This window comes from Siphateles boraxobius, unplaced genomic scaffold (genome assembly GCF_051911475.1).
Source record: "Siphateles boraxobius isolate OS27281-9 unplaced genomic scaffold, OSU_SipBor_1 56, whole genome shotgun sequence".
Taxonomy (NCBI): Eukaryota; Metazoa; Chordata; class Actinopteri; order Cypriniformes; family Leuciscidae; genus Siphateles; species Siphateles boraxobius.
In genome coordinates, this window is record NW_027509182.1 from 4,183,154 (window position 1) to 4,201,213 (window position 18,060).

The following is an 18,060-nucleotide window of genomic DNA, read 5'->3' on the forward strand; positions in this document are numbered from 1 at the left end:
CTCCCCTCGTTCGGCGGATAAGGCTCCGGCCCACGGCGAACGGCGGCGACTCGCACACCGTGCTCGATGGCACCGCGGATTCCCCACAGCAGCGAGGACTCTCTGACAGCGCGTTACTCCCTCTTCCAGGGTTTCGGCACCAGTGTAACAATGTTCAGGGAAGAAGGAGGCGGGAATCGGAGAACAATCAAACATACTTTATTTAAAATAAAATAAACAAACCAAAATACCGCCAGGAGCCCCTCGCGGACGACTGCTGGCTACCGAAAATAAATAGAACTGCCAGCAGCCCCTCGCGGACGACTGCTGGCTAAAGTAAAATACAAAAACCAAACACAACTAAAATACAGGCCTGTTCCTCTCTCGATCATCAACGTCGTCGCTCCCCCTTTATGCTTCCGCTCCTCCATGAGAGATGCGAGACCGGTGTGCTTCACAGGTGCTGCTCATTAGCAATCGCACCACCGGCCTCGCGCCGTTCTCTCACGTCCCTCGGCCGTCCTGTTCACCACAATATGCATTATGAACAAAGAACCGTCATTATTTCCAAGCAATATGTGTTTTTGTTAATCCTGTCGATATTTAGTTTTGAATGGGGTCTTCCGCACTGCTTGATCCACGCCCATCATTTCTCCCCTTGGCTTTTAGATTTTCGGGAAGGAAAAAAATTCACTCCCCCGTCCAAACTTTTAGGATACCAGGTATCAGACAGATTTGCACAATCCATACGCACAACGCTTCGGCATGTTTCCCTCGCTCGACAGCTTGCCAGACCTCCCGCGCCTAGTTATGGTTGCTATCACATGATTGGCCAGTGGCTGTTTTCGGGGCGTGGCTTAGCGAAGTGTCAATTGAATTTGTGCCCATTTGTCCAGCAGATGGAGAATAGCTTCATATAAGTTAAACTTTGAGTGTCTTTGATGTCAGAACATGAGGACATGATTCCATCAAAGATCCCAACCGGTGAAGGTACAACTCTGTGGAAACCCAACTCAGACTATGTATAATAAATGCTCACGATCCCTCCAGTCCACCAGAGTATTTTGATTTACCCTTATTAGCTGATAATTCTGATTATGCTCATTATCTTCAAACGACAAATTTTTAACATAGCTGTTCTCTCTGAGAAAACCTCAGACTGAAATCTATTTCATATATCTATTACATAATCAAATTACTTTTTTGATGTAACTAGTAAAGTAACATTACAAGTAAAATGCACTTTATAATCAGATTATTTTTTTGATGTAACGAGTAAAGTAACATTACAAGTAACATACTGTCATATTGTCAGTCTGTTTTGATTTCTGTCTTTGTCTGTGTTTATCAATTAGTTCAGTTCTGTCTTTCTCACCCCCTGCCTGTTTGTTTCTATGGTGTTTGATTGATTGTTAGTTCAGTTCAGGTGTGTCTTGTTAATTTGGTCTTCAATTCTGTCTATTTAAACCCTGTGTTCTGTCTTGTTCTTTGTCAGTTCTAAACGTTACATGTAGTTGGCTGTCCTATTACTGTACCCATGGTCCTGTACCCATGGTCCTGTACCCATGGTCCTGTACCCATGGTCCTGTACCCATGGTCCTGTACCCATGGTCCTGTACCCATGGTCCTGTACCCATGGTCCTGTACCCATGGTCCTGTACCCATGGTCCTGTACCCATGGTCCTGTACCCATGGTCCTGCTTTTTGAAGATTTTAGTTAATCTTAAAGTAAAGCTGCTGCACATAGATCCTGTTTCATCCTTGCTAAAACCCATTGTAACACATACATTATGTAATCACAGTACTTACTTTGATGTAACTGAAAATTACATTCTAATTACACCAATATATTTATTTGCAGCCAAAAAAGTTACTGCAGATTAAGTATTTTCAAGAACAACAGTCACAGTAATAGTATGAATGGGAGCTATAATTTAGCTAGTGATGCATGATGAATCAGAATTTCCTCCCAATCTAAAATCAATACTTGGAAAATGAGACAATGATATGACTCCTTAGATATTACTTGATGTTACAAAAAAATTTTAACCTGCAAGATTCTCCTAGAATAGAAGGAATGGATGTTGATTCCGGAGCAACTTAGTATCTCTGATTGACCGTCGGCCATCTTTGTTTGTAGAAAAAAAAATCCTCATACATTGTCTTGCCACTTGGTGGCAGTGCACAGGATGATGCATTAGTGTCCACTATAGTGGTTGATGTGCAGCTAAGCCATCAAACCCCATGCATACGCAAGAAAATGGCTTTTTTAATATAGCTGTCCACTCTAGTGACCTCTTAGCGTGAAAGGGTTAAATAATCATTCAAAAATTATCACGGTTTTATTAAGCGGTTTTATTAAGCGGAACTGTTTTCAACACTGTTAATAATAAGAAATGTGGAGGTCCGCAGCGGAGGTGAAGCAATGTCTGACCTCGTTGGAGTCGACGTGCCGAAGGAGTCCGGCGAGATCGAATGGCCGATGGTCCATGCCAAGGTCGAGGGAGGAAAGAGCCAGGGCAACAGGTTGAGGCAGAGCATAGCACACCGAAGCTGCACGCGGAGCCTCTGGCTCCTCATGCCCAGGAGAAGATGGCTCCTGACAGGTCTGAGGTGGTACCACGCTACTGAGAGACAGAGGAGGTACAAAAGGAACTGAAAGGTGACAGAGATGACTGGGTGGCACAGATGGCTGGAGACTGAAGTTCTATGCAGAAACCAAAATAAAGTGTTTGGAATAGTTTGGAGAGGTGGTGGGAGAGGGAGGCTGGTCGGGGCTAGCGAGACAGGTAGAGGACTGACAGGTTCAGGAGTGACAGGTTCGGCCAACAGTACAGGGGCTGAACATATATACAGGTGTTAATGATGGTGACTGAGGAGTGCACAGTTGAACGTAATTAGTGACAACAAATGAGTGACGAAGGCAGGTGATGACAAAACATAACGAGTCCAAACTAACGTTAATGTGACAGCAGTTATTTTTAATTTTAATATATTTTACAAGATTACCATTTTACTGTATTTTTGATCAAATAAATGCAGCCTTGGTGAGAATGAGAGACTTCATTCTAAAACTTCTAAACCCCCAATAAATATTTAAAAATCGTACCAACCCCAAACTTTTGAACACTAGTGTGAATCAAATAGTCACCAAGTCCCCCCCCCCCCCCCACCCCCCCCACACACACACTGATTAACAGTAAGTTACTGTTTATAGTAAATGTAAGTCCAAGGAACTAAAAAAGGGCACAGATCCGCAAAATGGGCAGAAAATGTATAACCACAATACATTGCCTTTGTTTAGAGAAAATTCATTTACAGCACAGTAGCTGAAACTGCTTACACTTTCAGAATGTTTGTCCAATCAGTGTGCCAGCTCAAGTAACATTGTCCCAGTACGTTGTCCAGGCAAGCGGTTGTTCATGGGGATTGACTTTGTATGGTGTTTAGCCTGGCACAGTTATCTCAGCCGCATTCACTGTCAGATTCTGTAAAGACTAAACCTCCAATGGGGCTCAGAACCTAAATATGCATGGGCACATCACCTTTTGGGCATCCTAATCATTGCTGGAATTAAACAGACCAGTGGAATGCTGAGCAACCACTTCTTTTGATATTGGCAGGTTTGCTGGACCAGACAGTGCAGTTTCCAGTGCTCTGAACACAGCGTACCATCAGAAGTATTGGGGGTTACTGTAATCCAGTTGGTATTTGAGTGAATTGAAATCTGATAAGCTCTTTAGATAACTACAGTGAGAGATAGTTGGAAGAGGGGACGGGGTACCAAGCAGAGGACAGTGGGAGGGCTGAAGTGAAAGAGGCAAAGACAGGCCACCAGTTTACATCATTATTCCAGAAAGATCCACAGCTGGCTTGGTGGTGTCGGTGTTGCTCTATTTAAGTGCGCAGGCATAAGAGCCAGCAGTTTTCTGAGTGCTGCTAAGGTCCAGACACAAAATGGACATCGCCATCCAGCATCCATGGTTCCGTCGCTCCTTCTGGCCATCCTTCTTATCCAGCAGAGTCTTTGACCAGCACTTTGGGGAGCCCATCTCTGAGACCGACATGATTCCCTCACTGTATTACCCGCAACCTTTCTTTCAGCGCTGGCCAAGCTGGGTAGACACAGACAGTGGCCTTTCTGAGGTGAGCTGGAAACCTTCCCAGACCATTTTTTGTGACTTTTTTTAAACTTTGTGGTTAATCAAGTTTTTAACATTAGATTTACTGTAGTTGAAAGAATATGTCTAATTTGTTAAGTCACTATCACAAAATAAACTGGCCGACCAGGACCCTGACGCAAAGTGGAGGGGCTTGTATCATTGGACATTTGCCTTTACGGCTGACTGTACATTATCCTGACTGTACGTTTAATAAATCATTTATGGAATATTTTTATTGTGTTATTTTAGGACATAAAGTTCCTTTTATTTGTTATTCTCTGTGTCCAAATTGAAATTTAATTTGGCTATTTAGTTCATTGTCACGTGAAGTAGACAAGAGACGCTGATTCAAAGGCAGAGTGATTTATTCGGATGCCAAATAGGAAAGGTACAAACTCCAACCCCAGGAACAACCGGGAGGACACAAACTGGAACACGTAACATGTACAACGAATCGGTACAAGACAGCAAACACAGGGAGATTAAATAGGCTAACAAACAAAAGAGGTAACAAGGCAGACAGGTGGGGGAAATAAACCAATAACGAGCTAACAAGATGGGCGGGGTTGACAATTAGACAAGAGAGCACATGGCACAAGAAACAACAAAACACTCATGTGCTAACACAGGACCAGACTAGACATAAACACATGACAAACCGGCCGTGTCACAGTCCTGTAACAAACCCAGGGGAAAATCCAGACCGAGGTGACAGAACTGTGACAATTATTTATTCTTTGACCTAATTATATGGTTGAGTCTCAAAAAAACTGACTAGAATTTTTCTGGTCATATTTCACCCTAAATTCAACAAGAAAAATTTAAATTTCTGCATAAAGAAAGTGAATCCTTTCTGTAGAACTATTAAGATTTTTACATTGATGACACTGTAATATTGTAATGTGTAAAACAAAATGTCTGAAATGTTCTGAAAAATATAATTTATTTTTTAAATTTGAGGTGTTTTTTTGCAACTAATAGGGAACATTAGATTAGCCAATACAAATTATTAAATATGTGTCTTTAATTGTTTCCTTAGATGAAAATGGAAAAAGATCGATTCTTACTAAATCTGGATGTCAAACACTTTTCACCAGAGGAGCTGTCAGTGAAAATCAATGGAGATTTCATTGAAATTCGTGCTAAACATGAGGATCGTCAGGTAGAAACTTACTATAGTACATAAACACTGAGCTGCAACACAATACCTAAACCTGTGCCATGTGACTGGCTTTATTGTTTAAAATCCACGTCATCACCAAGATCACTGGCCTTGTGCCACAAGTAAACATTGAGTTAAACAGAGTGAAAGATGGACCATTCGTTATAACCTGCTCATAATGATGTTGTGCTTTCCTTTCAGGACGATCACGGTTTTGTCTCCCGAGAATTTATAAGGAAATACCGTGTCCCTGCTGGTGTGGATCCAGCCTCTGTCACTGCTTCCCTGTCTTCAGATGGTGTTCTGATAGTGACAGCCCCACGCAGTCACATGCTTAATATTCCCCCAATCAGAGGGAGATGCTTTGTCCCTACAACTACTTTAAGATGGACAAACAAATAATAGGTCTGTGTTAAACTGAGATGAGAAAAAAAATCATTATGTGTGATTCACTGCACACTGTCATTGTCCTATTTAAAAGGGTGAAAGAAATATTTATTCGGTAACACTTTACAATAAGGTTCATTAGATAACTACATTAGTTAGCATGAAATAATGATGAACTGCACTTATACAGCACTCATTAATCTTTGTTAATGTTAATCTCAACATTTACTAATACTTTATTAAAATCTTGTTAACATTAGTTAATGCACTGTGAACTAACATGAACAAACAATGAACAGCTGTATTTGTATTAACTAACATTAACAAAGATTATTAAATACTGTAACAAATGTATTGCTAATGGTTAGTTCATGTTAGTTAATACATTAACTAATGAACTTTATTCTAAAGTGTTACCATTTATTCTGTTAATCAATGTACGTTAAAAATTATTTGTTACATCCAGACATTATTTGTTACATCCAGTTTTTGTTGTTGTTGTTTGAAGTTTATTTTTGATTTAATGATGGACTAGGACCAGAGTATACAGGCCAATTCACACCGCACAGGCAAACACCAACAAACACGTTTATTGGGTTTTGTCTGATCAGTGTGTTAACCTTGTTGGCGTCTGATGGGTTTGTTTTCACCAGACTGAACATGTTCAATCAGCGTTTGTTTGTGAACATGACAGTTATTTTTCAAAAAATTCTAAATCCAACTACCAACTTGTTTGTTTGCGTTTGTCTGTAAGGTGTGAATTGGCTTTAAGGGAATGTGAGGGAAAAAGCTCTTGAAAAGTGACTGTATTTAATTGTTTTGACCTGATTTGTGAGTGTTGAGGCAGTTTATGAATTGATGGCACATTCGCGGCCATTGCTTCACATTTTAAAGGTACACTATGTAACTTTTGGTCCTCTAGCTGTTAAAAAAAACATTGTTTTGGTTGTGCTTTGGCTCTGCGTGATGTGCGGATTAATATGACCCTTCACAATAGATCAATCTTTACAACTCTGTTAGAGAGGTACATATGGCAGTTTTTTGTTCAATAAAATATCTTACTCACCTGTTGAGTAATAAAAACGCCATCTCTCTCTCTTTTTTTTTATGAGTGATTCTCCGGAGGTTGGAGATTTAGCTGCTCCATGTCAACCTTTCTCGCTCAGTGACAACAAACATATACCACTCCCACACCATACATACGTCAAAGAAGCCGGAGGAACTTTTCTCTATTTACGGATATGACACGCATGGGCGAGTGGCGAATGTACGCAATTTCCCGCACAAACCATTTTGGCAGGTCTAAAACAATAGGCTTACCATAAAAAACACATGTTTTGGAAGCAGGATATATTATTTAAATTTTCAACAAGAAATAATTACATACCGGTAGTTTAGCCTTAAACTTTCTCATGACTATAGCAGGAGCAGAGCTTTAAAACCCCGGCTCTAATGGGGTTCTAAACCTCTTTCAAATAAAAATAAATAAATAAATATAAAATAATGATATATAATGTTAAACACCAAGAATAGCAGGCACATGGTGACATGTTGAACAGGTGTAAAACTGCAAAAAATTATAGTCCACTGTGCTGGGAACGAAAGCATATAACGTTTATTAATGCAAGGTTTTGAAAGCGTGTCATGGTGTCTAGGATTTCCCAAAAAATATTTGAGAATGAGATGTAAGCTGGGTGTTTGTGCATGTGAATATGTGCCAATAATTTATATTGTTTGCAGTCATTGAGACTATTTGGTTTCTTAGCCATGGTTCACTTATTCAACACCAGTGTTGGAGTAACGCGTTGCAAAAGTAATGCATTACAGTAACATATTACTTTTTGCTGTAACGCAGTAGTGTAAGGCATTACTCATCAATTTTCATTAATATTTTACTCGGTACATGTTCAGTAAGGCTTGCATTACAACAGACTTTTAGATTTAATTGTAAAACAAACAAAAGCGCCCGGAGCGCTGCTCGCGCGTCAAAAAGTGAAAAAAGAATGTTCCCCATCCCTTATGATCGGGACATCTCACATAAATCAGCCGGTTTCGGCTTTCAGCGAGCAGCCATTGCCCAGAACCGAGAGAGCGCGTGCCGCGCTTTCGGCTCCTGTTCAGTTTCATAAGCCTGCAAATGGCTGCGATCTGAACCCGGAGGCCATTCGCCCCCTAGCGGCTCACATAGCTGCGTGGGAAACTATCCCAGGGATTTCAGAATGGGTGCTGAGCACAATAAAGGAGGGCTATACACTTTAATTCATTCGCCGTCCCCCGCGCTTTCAAGCCCGGACCTCGACGATAGTGTATGCGGAAGTAGCACACCTACTTCATGCAGAAATAGCAAAGCTGCTGTGCAAAGGGGCGATAGAAAAGGTGGCGCCTTCTCTGAGCGAGTCAGGCTTTTACAGCCGATATTTTTCTCGTACCCAAGAAGGACGGAGCCTTCAGACCTATCCTAGATCTGAGACATTTGAACAAAGTGCTTGCGAAAAGGCCGTTCAAAATGCGTGCGACCAGGAAAATCGTCGCGCACGTTCGCCCGAGGGACTGGTTTATTTCTCTAGATCTGGAGGATGCCTATTTTCAGATTCAGATAATACCCCGTCACAGGCAATTGTTGAGATTCACCTTCCACGGTCAGGTATATCAATACACCATCCTGCCGTTCGGCCTGTCCCTAGCACCCCGTACATTTACGAAGTGCATGGACGCAGCGCTCGCCTCCCTGAGAAGTCAGGGGCTGCAAATAATTAACTATCTGGACGATTGGTTGATATTGGCACAGTCTGAGACAGAACTGCTGTCTCACAGAACAGTGCTTCTCAGTCACCTGGAAAGCTTGGGTCTCACGGTCAACTGGACCAAGAGCTCATTACTGCCCAGCCAGTCAATTTCCTTTTTAGGAATAGAACTGGACTCGGTGACCATGACGGCTCGTTTATCGACACAGCGCAGGCGCCGTGTTCGCCACCTAGCCGCATCTTTCCAGAAGGGCAGCTTTCTCCCTTTGAAAACATTTCAAAGGATGTTGGGCTGTATGGCATCAGCTGCAGCGGTGCTTCAACTGGGCCTACTGCGCATGCGCCCCAACGCTGGTCGGCCAGAAAATCAGAGTGACTCAGACCTGCATAGCGGCTCTGCAGCCCTGGTTAGTAGCCGACTGGTACCAGCAGGGAGTGATGATGGGAACCATCTCTTATCGGAAAGTCATTTCGACAGAAGCGTCCAACTCGGGGTGGGGCGCGCTGTTCGAGGGCAGACCGGTCTTCGGCCAGTGGTCAGACCAAGAGAAGTGTTTTCACATAAACTGTCTGGAGATGATAGCGGTCCGAGAATGCGCTGAAGCGCTTCCTCTCGTTCATACAGGACCAACATGTTCTTGTCCGTTCGGACAACATGTCTGTAGTATCCTATGTAAACCGTCAGGGCAGTGTCAGATCCAGAAATCTCTGCAATCTGACGGAACGCCTTCTTATTTGGTCTCAGATGCACCTGTGCTCGCTGAGGGCGAAGCATGTGCCTGGCCATTTGAACGACGGCCCAGACAAACTGTCCAGGGACAATGTTCCCCCAGGGGAATGGTCCCTGCACCCCCAAACGGTCCAGAAGCTGTGGCGCCTATTCGGCAGAGCGGAAGTCGACCTGTCACATACAGCTCCGTGGCCGATTCCGGTGAGGGCAGATCTCCTCTCTCAGGTTCGCGGCACAATCTGGCATCCCCATCCAGAGCGCTGGTCTCTGCACGCATGGTTGATCAATGGGTACTCGTTGCCCTGCCAGAAGGAGTGATGAACACGATCACGCAGTCTAGAGCTCCTTCCACGAGAAGGCTATACGCGTCTAAATGGTCGGTGTTCTCCGAATGGTTCTCCGCCGCGCCCCCCATCGGTTCCTATGTGGGATCTTTCATTGGTCCTCGAGGCCCTGAAAGCCTTTCCATTTGAACCACTAGACTCCTTTAACCACTTTAACTGGGGTTAAAATATCATTCACTGAAAACCGTCTTTCTGACTGCACTGTGGTCAGTAAAACGTGTGGGGGACCTGAACGCGCTGTCTGTTAGCGCGTCGTGTCTTGAGTTTGGGCCGAATGACTCTAAAAGTCATCCTCAGACCTAGACATGGCTATGTACCTAAAGTGATGGGCACTCCATTCAGAGAGCAAGTTATTTCGCTGTCAGCTCTGCCAGCATCTGACAGCGAAAGTGATGTGAATCTCCTCTGCCTTGTCAGGGCGCTGAGATTTTACATTACGTGCTCCGCCTCCTTCAGGCGTTCAGAACAGCTTTTTTGTTTCGTTTGGTGGGTGCACTAAGGGTCTCGCCTCCTCGAAACAGAGCCTGTCCAGATGGATAGTGGACGCTATAGCGGCTGCTTACGCGTCAAAAAGTCTGCAATGCCCTCTGGGCATCAGGGCTCATTCCACGAGAGGCGTGGCCTTGTCGTGGGCATGGTCCAGTTGGATTTCTAACCATGACATATGTGTAGCGGCGGGCTGGAGCTCCCCGTCTACCTTTGTCAGGTTTTATAACCTAGAAGTTCCTGCCTTGCAGGCTAAACTGTTGTCAGTGTGAAGGAGAGGTGTATTCTGCCCAGATCATCCTGCTCAGATCACTCTCACGTGACTCAGCTCTCCTGGTTGAGCTGTACTAGTAGGATATGTGCCATATGACTATACAGACCGGCGCGCCGCTCTGTATTCCCTATGTGTGCTTATGTACAAGTGATGGCCTGCGTGGCTGGCCACCTTTTTTCCACTTATGGGGTTCCCCTGAAAGTTCTGGGTCTCATGGTGGATGCTTGGCGCGCACGGCGTTGACTTACGCAATACAAGACACCCTCTCGTAAGAGAACGATACTCGGTTACTAACGTAACCTCGGTTCTCTCTAGAGAGGGAACGAGTATTGCGTAACCAGCCGTGCTCGTGCTACCAGCGACTTCGCTTCAGTCAACGAAAAACCAGAGAAGTCAGCCTACAGCCCCTATGTTTATACGCTAAGCCACGCCCATTCTGGCGGGCTGTGACGCTATGAAGGCGCGGGCGCCCTTCATTGGGTGTGACGTCACGCCGGGCTCACTGGTAGGCTGCAGCAGTTGGCCGCAGGGCAGCCAATGAGCACGCGAGATGGCCTGCTCTAGGTCTGCTAGGTGCTGCACTGCGTTGACAATGAATACAAAATTTTAAGGATAATTTTTTGGCTTCAATATCTCGAGAAGATCAATCTTTCCCGTAGCGTAAGCTAAACTTACGCAATACTCGTTCCCTCTCTAGAGAGAACCGAGGTTACGTTAGTAACCGAGTATCGTTTTCTCTGCATGCATAGGCTACATAGAGTAAAGCCGCCTCACAAACAGCCTGTGAGTAACAAAAGTTCTATTTCACAGATTATATCGCTTTTACAGACAAAAATAAGCGAAATGATGTCAAAAATTTCGGTCTTGGTGAGTATCCAACACAGTCGGTTAATGCATGTGACAGTATAATGAAAACAGGATCCGTGAACTAGCTCTTAAAGTGACAGCAGCCATATGTGTCTGTCATTAATATTGTTGTCAAAACAACAAAAGATAGATTTAATTATAAGGAATCTGGATTTATAGCCGATGTATTTAATTTAGTCAGGACTAAAATACTACCCAATGTTATTTTACATTTAATTACTTTATTAAGTTTCTGCAGTATTTCTCAATGCTAGTGCTAGAGCTATTTAAAAACTTTTCTCTTTATTAGTAGGCTATCTTTATTCAATTTAATTTATTTGTTTAAAATGATTTCAACGTAATGTAAAGAAATTACTTTGTTTGGTGTAAATTCCAACACTCATTTAATTTAACTCTCATTGTTTTTTAATGACAAAAACTAAATAGTTTATCACAACTGTTCTAACACTGTTTATTCAATAAACATATTACTGTTACTAAACTCTGCTCAAAAGAAATTTAAATCCCAACTTGATCCATATCGTGATGCGTATCGTATCGTGGCTTTAGTATCGTGATGCGTATCGTGACATTGTTGGTGATACACAGCCCTATTATACAATATACAATCCAGTGGAAGCAAATGATATATGCACCAAATTGCTTAATTAAACACTTGAGATTTACTGAATTCACTCAAATATTTTAAACAAAGAAAAGAAAATTCATTGATAAGCATAATCTTGGTAGACTTTGGAACTGATATGAGAAAGAAACAAAAAATTTCATGGTAATCTTTTTTTGCACAGTTACCACAGTTATAGGTCAATGTCAATAACCTCAAAATGATCAAATATTGAGAATTTATCAGTCTGGCAGTTATTTGATATGCAACTAAAAAATACAGTATGTGTTGAAATTTTAAACTCATTTTAAATTTAAAGGTGTTTGTTGAAATTATTTACTTTTCACCAGATGAATTGAGGTGAATAAGCAAGTGCAATATAATTAAGAGGCAACTCAAAATGATGGAACATTAATCATCTTGGGTTATTTATAACATGATAATACATGAAAGAAAATAGACACATGCTTCAGAAAAATACAAATACAAATCAATACTTGATATACAAAGTCAGTGATATTGAAGCTGATTTAATTTTGTAAGCAGGATTCCTCCGCCAAAGGCTTCAGTTTGTCTCTGTTATCCACGCTGAGGCTCTGAAGTCTCCTCTGTCTTTTCTTCTCTATGTTGAGGGCCTGTGAAGTCCAGTCTGTAGCAGGAGTTTGGTACACACTTAGTGTGTGTAGGGTTCAGTTCTGGTTGGTGGCCAGGGAAGCTTCTTGACTCTCTCTTTGGTGCTGATAAAGTGGAAATACCAGGGTCTTTACATAAGCATTATTATTTTTTGTTGAATAATAATAAAAAAAGATCTCAATTTAAATAAATAAATAATTAAGTATATTTAAGAAAACCTACTTGTGTAAATCGGCTGAACATCAGGTTTCATATAGCTGGAATAATATGTGGTTTCAAAATAGTGAGAGAACTGTGAGGGGGAACAAATTCAGGGTTATTTCACTGTTGAGCACAAAACTGGTTAGTTCACCCAAAAATGAAAATTCTGTCATTAATTACTCACCCTTATCTTGTTCCAAAGCCGTTAGACTTTCTTTCATCTTTGGAACACAATTGAAGATCTTTTTGATGAAATCCATTGACAGCTGCGCAACTCTTTGACACGTCGAAAAGTTCATAAAACGATTGTAAAACTAATCCATATGACTTGAGTGGTTTAGTAAAAATTTTCTGAAGAGACTTGATCGCTTTATAAGATGAACAGATTGAATTTAGGCTTTGAATCACATAAAAACATTTATCAGTGAACATAAACAGAAGCTCAACTGCACCTGCTTGACCCGAGAGAACAAACTTCCTCCCTTGGTTCTTACTGAAGCTCAAACGTGCTCAAAACACACGAGAATGAACCTCATTGTTTCTTGCATCTCAAGCGAACATGCTTCAGCTTCCGTTTACCAGATCTGATGTGTGAGTTGATGAATGTTAATGTGAATAAAAGCCTAAATTCAATTTGTTCATCATATAAAGTGATCGTGTCTCTTCAGAAATTTTGAACTAAATCGCTCAATTCAAATGGATTAGTTTTACGATCTCTTTATAAACTTTTTGAAGCGTCAAAGTGGTAGTTGCTTAGTTGTCAACAGAGGAACAGAAAACTCTCAAATTTCATCAAAAGATCTTCATTTGTGTTCCGAAGATAGACGAAAGGCTCATGGGTTTGGAACGACATGAGGTCAGGATGAGTAATTCATGACAAAAATTTCATTTTTGGGTGAATTATCCCTTTATGCAACAGTTAAAAATGCTTGAATGTCGTATTAGCAAAGTATCAAACCAAGTATCATTCATTTTAAAGAAAGATAACACAAGCACACTTTCACTTCCAAAAACATAAGTTTTAAAATGATTAAACAATCAATGTTCAATGTTCAAAATGAAGGTGGTAATTATGTGGCTTTTTTGTGATTAACATGAACATCTTCATAGCTTATGATTAACCACACCTGTGGTAACAACTAATTTCTGAGAAATGCTCTTGGTTTTATATTTATTTATATATAAATAATATATATACAGTGAAATCCAAACATTTTAAATGTGACTTAGGTGAATATGTTGATTTCACAGACAGGGGTAACCACGTGTTTTTACCTAACAAAACCAACCTGGTGCGGAAGGGGGCGTCGTAACGCCACAGTACGGCGAGTGTCAAACCTCTCTTCCGACCAGTTACCAATGAGGGTGGCATTTGAATAAGAGTCTTCTTTCGTTGAGCATCGCCAACCGTACTGGTTGAATTTCGCCTCATCAGTGAAATCATACCAGACCTCAGATTGTCCAGAAGCCCGAAGCGTGTGATGAAAAGCAGGGCTGTTTCTTATCCATGGAAACTCCATGTTTATATTGGACATCGTCTAAGAATAGAGCCGCTTAATTTTGAGAAATAAAAAAGGTAAACATTGTTTTTAACAAACTGGAACCACAACAATATACAAAATGCCAAATAAATAGTCAACTGTTCTGTTAACATTAAGTTAATCAAAACTAAATATTTTTCTGTCAAGTGATAGGCTACATAGCTTTCTTTTACGGTAAGCAACCTTTTTCGCCATTTTGCTGATTTTGAAGTCTAATAATGTTCACTAATAATGTTCTTTTTTGTTATGGACTACTTTTTATAATAAGTAACGTTAGCCTAATACATTTCTAATACAACTTTTAAATTAATGGTAAAATCATTCTTATCAGCTTCACTAGAACACCCAAATAGCATATTTGTGGTAGACGCTCATTAACTCTCCAGTACAGCGCATTACATTTTATTTACTTAGTTTGAAGTGAAATCATTTGAATTAAGTTATTTGTGAACATGCACTCACCTTGCTACAAGAACGCCAAGCTGTCATTGGTCTCCGTGGAAACGCACATGACGCAACCAGAGCCGTTACGACACTCGCATAGACTTCCATAGGAATTGAGGAATGCGGAAGTAACGCGTGTCGTGGCGCAACCAAATAGTTTCAAAAAAAGCATTAAACTCCGTTAATTTCATTTATTGTTTCTTAAGTGCACTGATTGGTAAATCACTGCTATAGGCAATGTTTATCGTTTGATAATAGATTAGACTAATTGCAGTTAGCTAACGTAAATAGCCATATCTACTGTAGGCTACCATCTGTTCTGCAATTCTCTCAATGTAGCATGTCGCATGAGTTTCTATGAAGACCGCATCAACGAATAACTTATCTAGCCCCTCAATGGATATATTATACATATATCGTTGAATGCAATTGGCAACCTTGTTGTTTTTTACCCCAACTTCTTTTTTGGTGGTTAAATTAATATTTGCTTGCATTCATTAGTATTCACTTATTGTGTATGATTATGTGAGTAGGCCTACCATAAAATAACATTAGGGTTTGAGTAATAAACCTTTTTAAATGTAGGCCTAACATTTAACATGTTTTATGACAGTTCTGGATGCAACTAGAAACCAAATACTGTCTGCTACAAAAAGATCATTAAAGGCAGATGCAATCATTTCCTGGTTGAGCAGTAATTGATTTTCTCTTTATTTCTCATTCAGAACTTTCCTTACCAAAACATCAGGTGATACTAAGTAACACTGATCACATGCAAGAAAAGCAGCCAAGTAGCAGCATAGCTCAGTTTTATTCAAACTATTGCATCAATAAGCATTTACAGTCTACAGTCACTGTTCTGTATGTTTTCCTTATCTGAATAGTTGAGTAGCGTAGAGATAACAAATGTAGTGACACACTATAAAGTGCAGAGTGGAATCAAGAATATTATATTCCAGACGAAGCATCACACAATCCTAATAGCAGTAAAAGTCCCATTTCTGAAAATAAAAAAAGATTATAAATTAAGCTTACATGTCCCGTCATGTATTTGTTTGTGCAACAATTTTGTTTTTGTTGATCATAGACAAAAGATTAATATACGCACATCAGTCTTGACCTCAACCTCAGCAGGCATTAAAGCATGCGTCTCTTCAACAACACTGCTGGGGAAGAATCCCAGACGAGCCTCCTGCTCTCCATAATACGACCCTTGGACCTTCACAAACAGTTATCTTCTGTTACACTTTGTGTCTTCATTTTCAGTGAATACTGTGATTAAAGTATTGCGATAGAGATGTTTGCAATTCAGATCGGCCTTATTATAGGCTATACTGTACTTACACTACCAGCCCAGAAGAGGTTCCCACGGTCTTTCAGCATGGCATACACATAGACAGACTGGCCTTGCTGGATGGGAATGAAGCGACAGTCTTGCGGGTAATAATCCTGCAGAGCTCTAGCGATGAGAATGGGATCTGTGAATACACAACAAGATGTGTAGTTGACACAATGTCTTACAGTTAGTGTGACAAGCTCCTTTTAAAATTATTCACTGTAAAAAAAAAAAAAGATTATGATCAAGTCATGGCAACTGGTGGTTTTCTGATAATGGTTTTCTGGTGGTAAAATGGTTTTCTATTACGCTAACTCGTCAAAATAATTTAAGCAATTTCATATTTTTTTCTATAAGTTAAACAAGATTCAACTCAATTTTTCAGGTCAGTTTAATATAATTTAAGTTGAAAAAATTAAGTTAATTATACTTAAAAAAAATTTAAGGCAACAACTGAACTTAGATTTTTAAGTTGAAATAGTTTAAAAATAGTTTTGGTATACGTATTGTTTTATGATTAGACTATTAATTATTGTTCTGCATGTAGTTTCTTGGACCTCATATTAACTGGAAGATTAAATTGTTCTTTGAAAATTCATTTTTATAATTATTTAAGTAAACATAAAAAGAAGAAAAACTGAAAAAAAGTTACAGTATCTTAAAATGTACACTTTCACTTACAACTTCATATAAACTATAACAAAATGTGGGAATTAAATATGTCCATATTATTTGACAACTATAAAATTAGAGTATAAACCAAAGTATTTTTGTTTCTCATGCACAACTGGCCTACATAAAAATTGATGGGAATATATTCAAAGTTACGGTAACAATTTATTGATTATTTTTAGGCGATATAATAATTATTATCATATTATTTATAACAGTATTTATTAATCCTTTTAACATTAGTTAATAAAAATACAACTGTTCATTGTTAGTTCATGTTAGGTCCATTAAGTATTTAATAAAATATACAACTCTTGATTGTATTAATGTATTGGTAAATGTTGAAATTAACATTTGACTATAGGATTAGTAAAGTATTTTTCATTGTCAGTTCATGTTAACTAATAAGTGCAACCCTAATGTAAAGTGTTACCAAAGTTACTTATGCTGAAATGCAACATAAAAAATAAAAAAAATATCAAAATTTTCTGGTTAGCATTACTCACGGCTACACTCTGAATCGGCGCATAGCTTCTTGTCCGAGAGCTTCGGCATCTGCCTGCCGGCCTGAGAAGCCAGTGGCAGGAGGCCACACAGCACCAGGAGAAGAGTCCAGTTAGTAAAGTGTTTCTCCATCTTTGTGTGTCTGATTCTTAGTTTGTCTGAATAGGACTAAAGTTCAAGTGGGAGGGGCCCAGTTGAGGCCAAGCCCCTCCCGTTTTCAGAAGGTAGACTAAAATAACAGGAAAAATTGCAGTAACACTCTGATTAACTGTATTTACTTACATAGTACACAAGTGAATTAACTTATTTTACTAAACAATTTAAGGACAAAATGACTCATTGCAAACATAATTATCTAGTTAACAAGGTTTTCTTGTCTTACAGCTATAAGTCAAGATTCACAGCAAAGCCCATTGCTGTAACTAGCTTCATTCAGGCTCTGCAAGAGAAAAATATGAAGTATAGAAAACAGGAAGCATTGCTGCAAGTTTCACAGGCTCTCGCTTGTGTAGATATTACTAATCCTATCTGACTCCACACTCAGTTCATTGTTACCATAGTGAGGGACACAGCCAGGCCACAGGTCCCATAGCGCCAAGTTTCAGAGACTGAGGCCTTTGCCAGGGTTTGAACAACCTATCCTTTCACAGTGACAAAAATCAACACTCTGATTCAAAACATTCCTTATGGTCTCTCTGAGCCATTTCCATATTTGGATCACCCTAGAATATCATAATCAATCCAACAGCTATAAATTTAAATTAGCTTAATGTGAAATCTTGATCATCTCCATTCATTTATTATATTTAGTAGCTGGTTTGCCTGCAACGGTATGAAGTTGTGTGACGAAGTGGGTGACTTTAACCACAAAGTGGCAGCACTGAGCAGATTACCCAACAGCCTCTGAATGGCTTCTTTTATGCTGAGAATGTCTACATCTGACACTGGAAATTACGAATGCATACTCCACTTGCATATACAACGTTTTA

The 18,060-nt window shown here is 40.1% G+C and overlaps 3 protein-coding genes across 4 annotated transcripts in view; 1 reads left to right on the forward strand and 2 right to left on the reverse strand.

The window, feature by feature from the left end:
• Positions 1–14,665, reverse strand: part of cfap68 (cilia and flagella associated protein 68) — a 42,170-nt gene extending 27,505 nt beyond the window's left edge. Inside the window, exons 1-4 of one of the 2 annotated variants that reach the window (XM_077206503.1) lie at positions 14,578–14,665; positions 13,864–14,127; positions 12,596–12,665; positions 12,328–12,477 (exon numbers count right to left, since the gene is read on the reverse strand). In XM_077206503.1, the coding sequence (XP_077062618.1) occupies positions 12,328–12,477; positions 12,596–12,665; positions 13,864–14,109 (466 nt within the window). In that variant the 5' untranslated portion in view covers positions 14,110–14,127; positions 14,578–14,665. Of the gene's footprint in view, positions 1–12,253; positions 12,478–12,595; positions 12,666–13,863; positions 14,128–14,577 lie in introns of those variants that run through there. The other variant, XM_077206502.1, reaches the window with a different exon arrangement.
• On the forward strand, positions 3,769–6,777 carry LOC143714959 (alpha-crystallin B chain-like). The gene is made up of 3 exons (XM_077206497.1): positions 3,769–4,125; positions 5,182–5,304; positions 5,506–6,777. The coding sequence occupies exons 1-3, from the start codon at positions 3,937–3,939 to the stop codon at positions 5,704–5,706; spliced, it is 513 nt and encodes a 170-aa protein (XP_077062612.1). The 5' UTR covers positions 3,769–3,936; the 3' UTR covers positions 5,707–6,777.
• A 686-nt stretch (positions 14,666–15,351) lies between the features above and the next one.
• mia (MIA SH3 domain containing) lies at positions 15,352–17,219 on the reverse strand. Its single transcript, XM_077206260.1, has 4 exons — positions 17,074–17,219; positions 15,904–16,037; positions 15,668–15,778; positions 15,352–15,560 (listed from the first exon to the last, which is right to left on the reverse strand). Exons 1-4 carry the CDS (start codon positions 17,201–17,203, stop codon positions 15,537–15,539), a joined length of 399 nt encoding a protein of 132 aa, XP_077062375.1. The 5' UTR covers positions 17,204–17,219; the 3' UTR covers positions 15,352–15,536.
• Between the last annotated feature and the right edge of the window lie 841 nt (positions 17,220–18,060).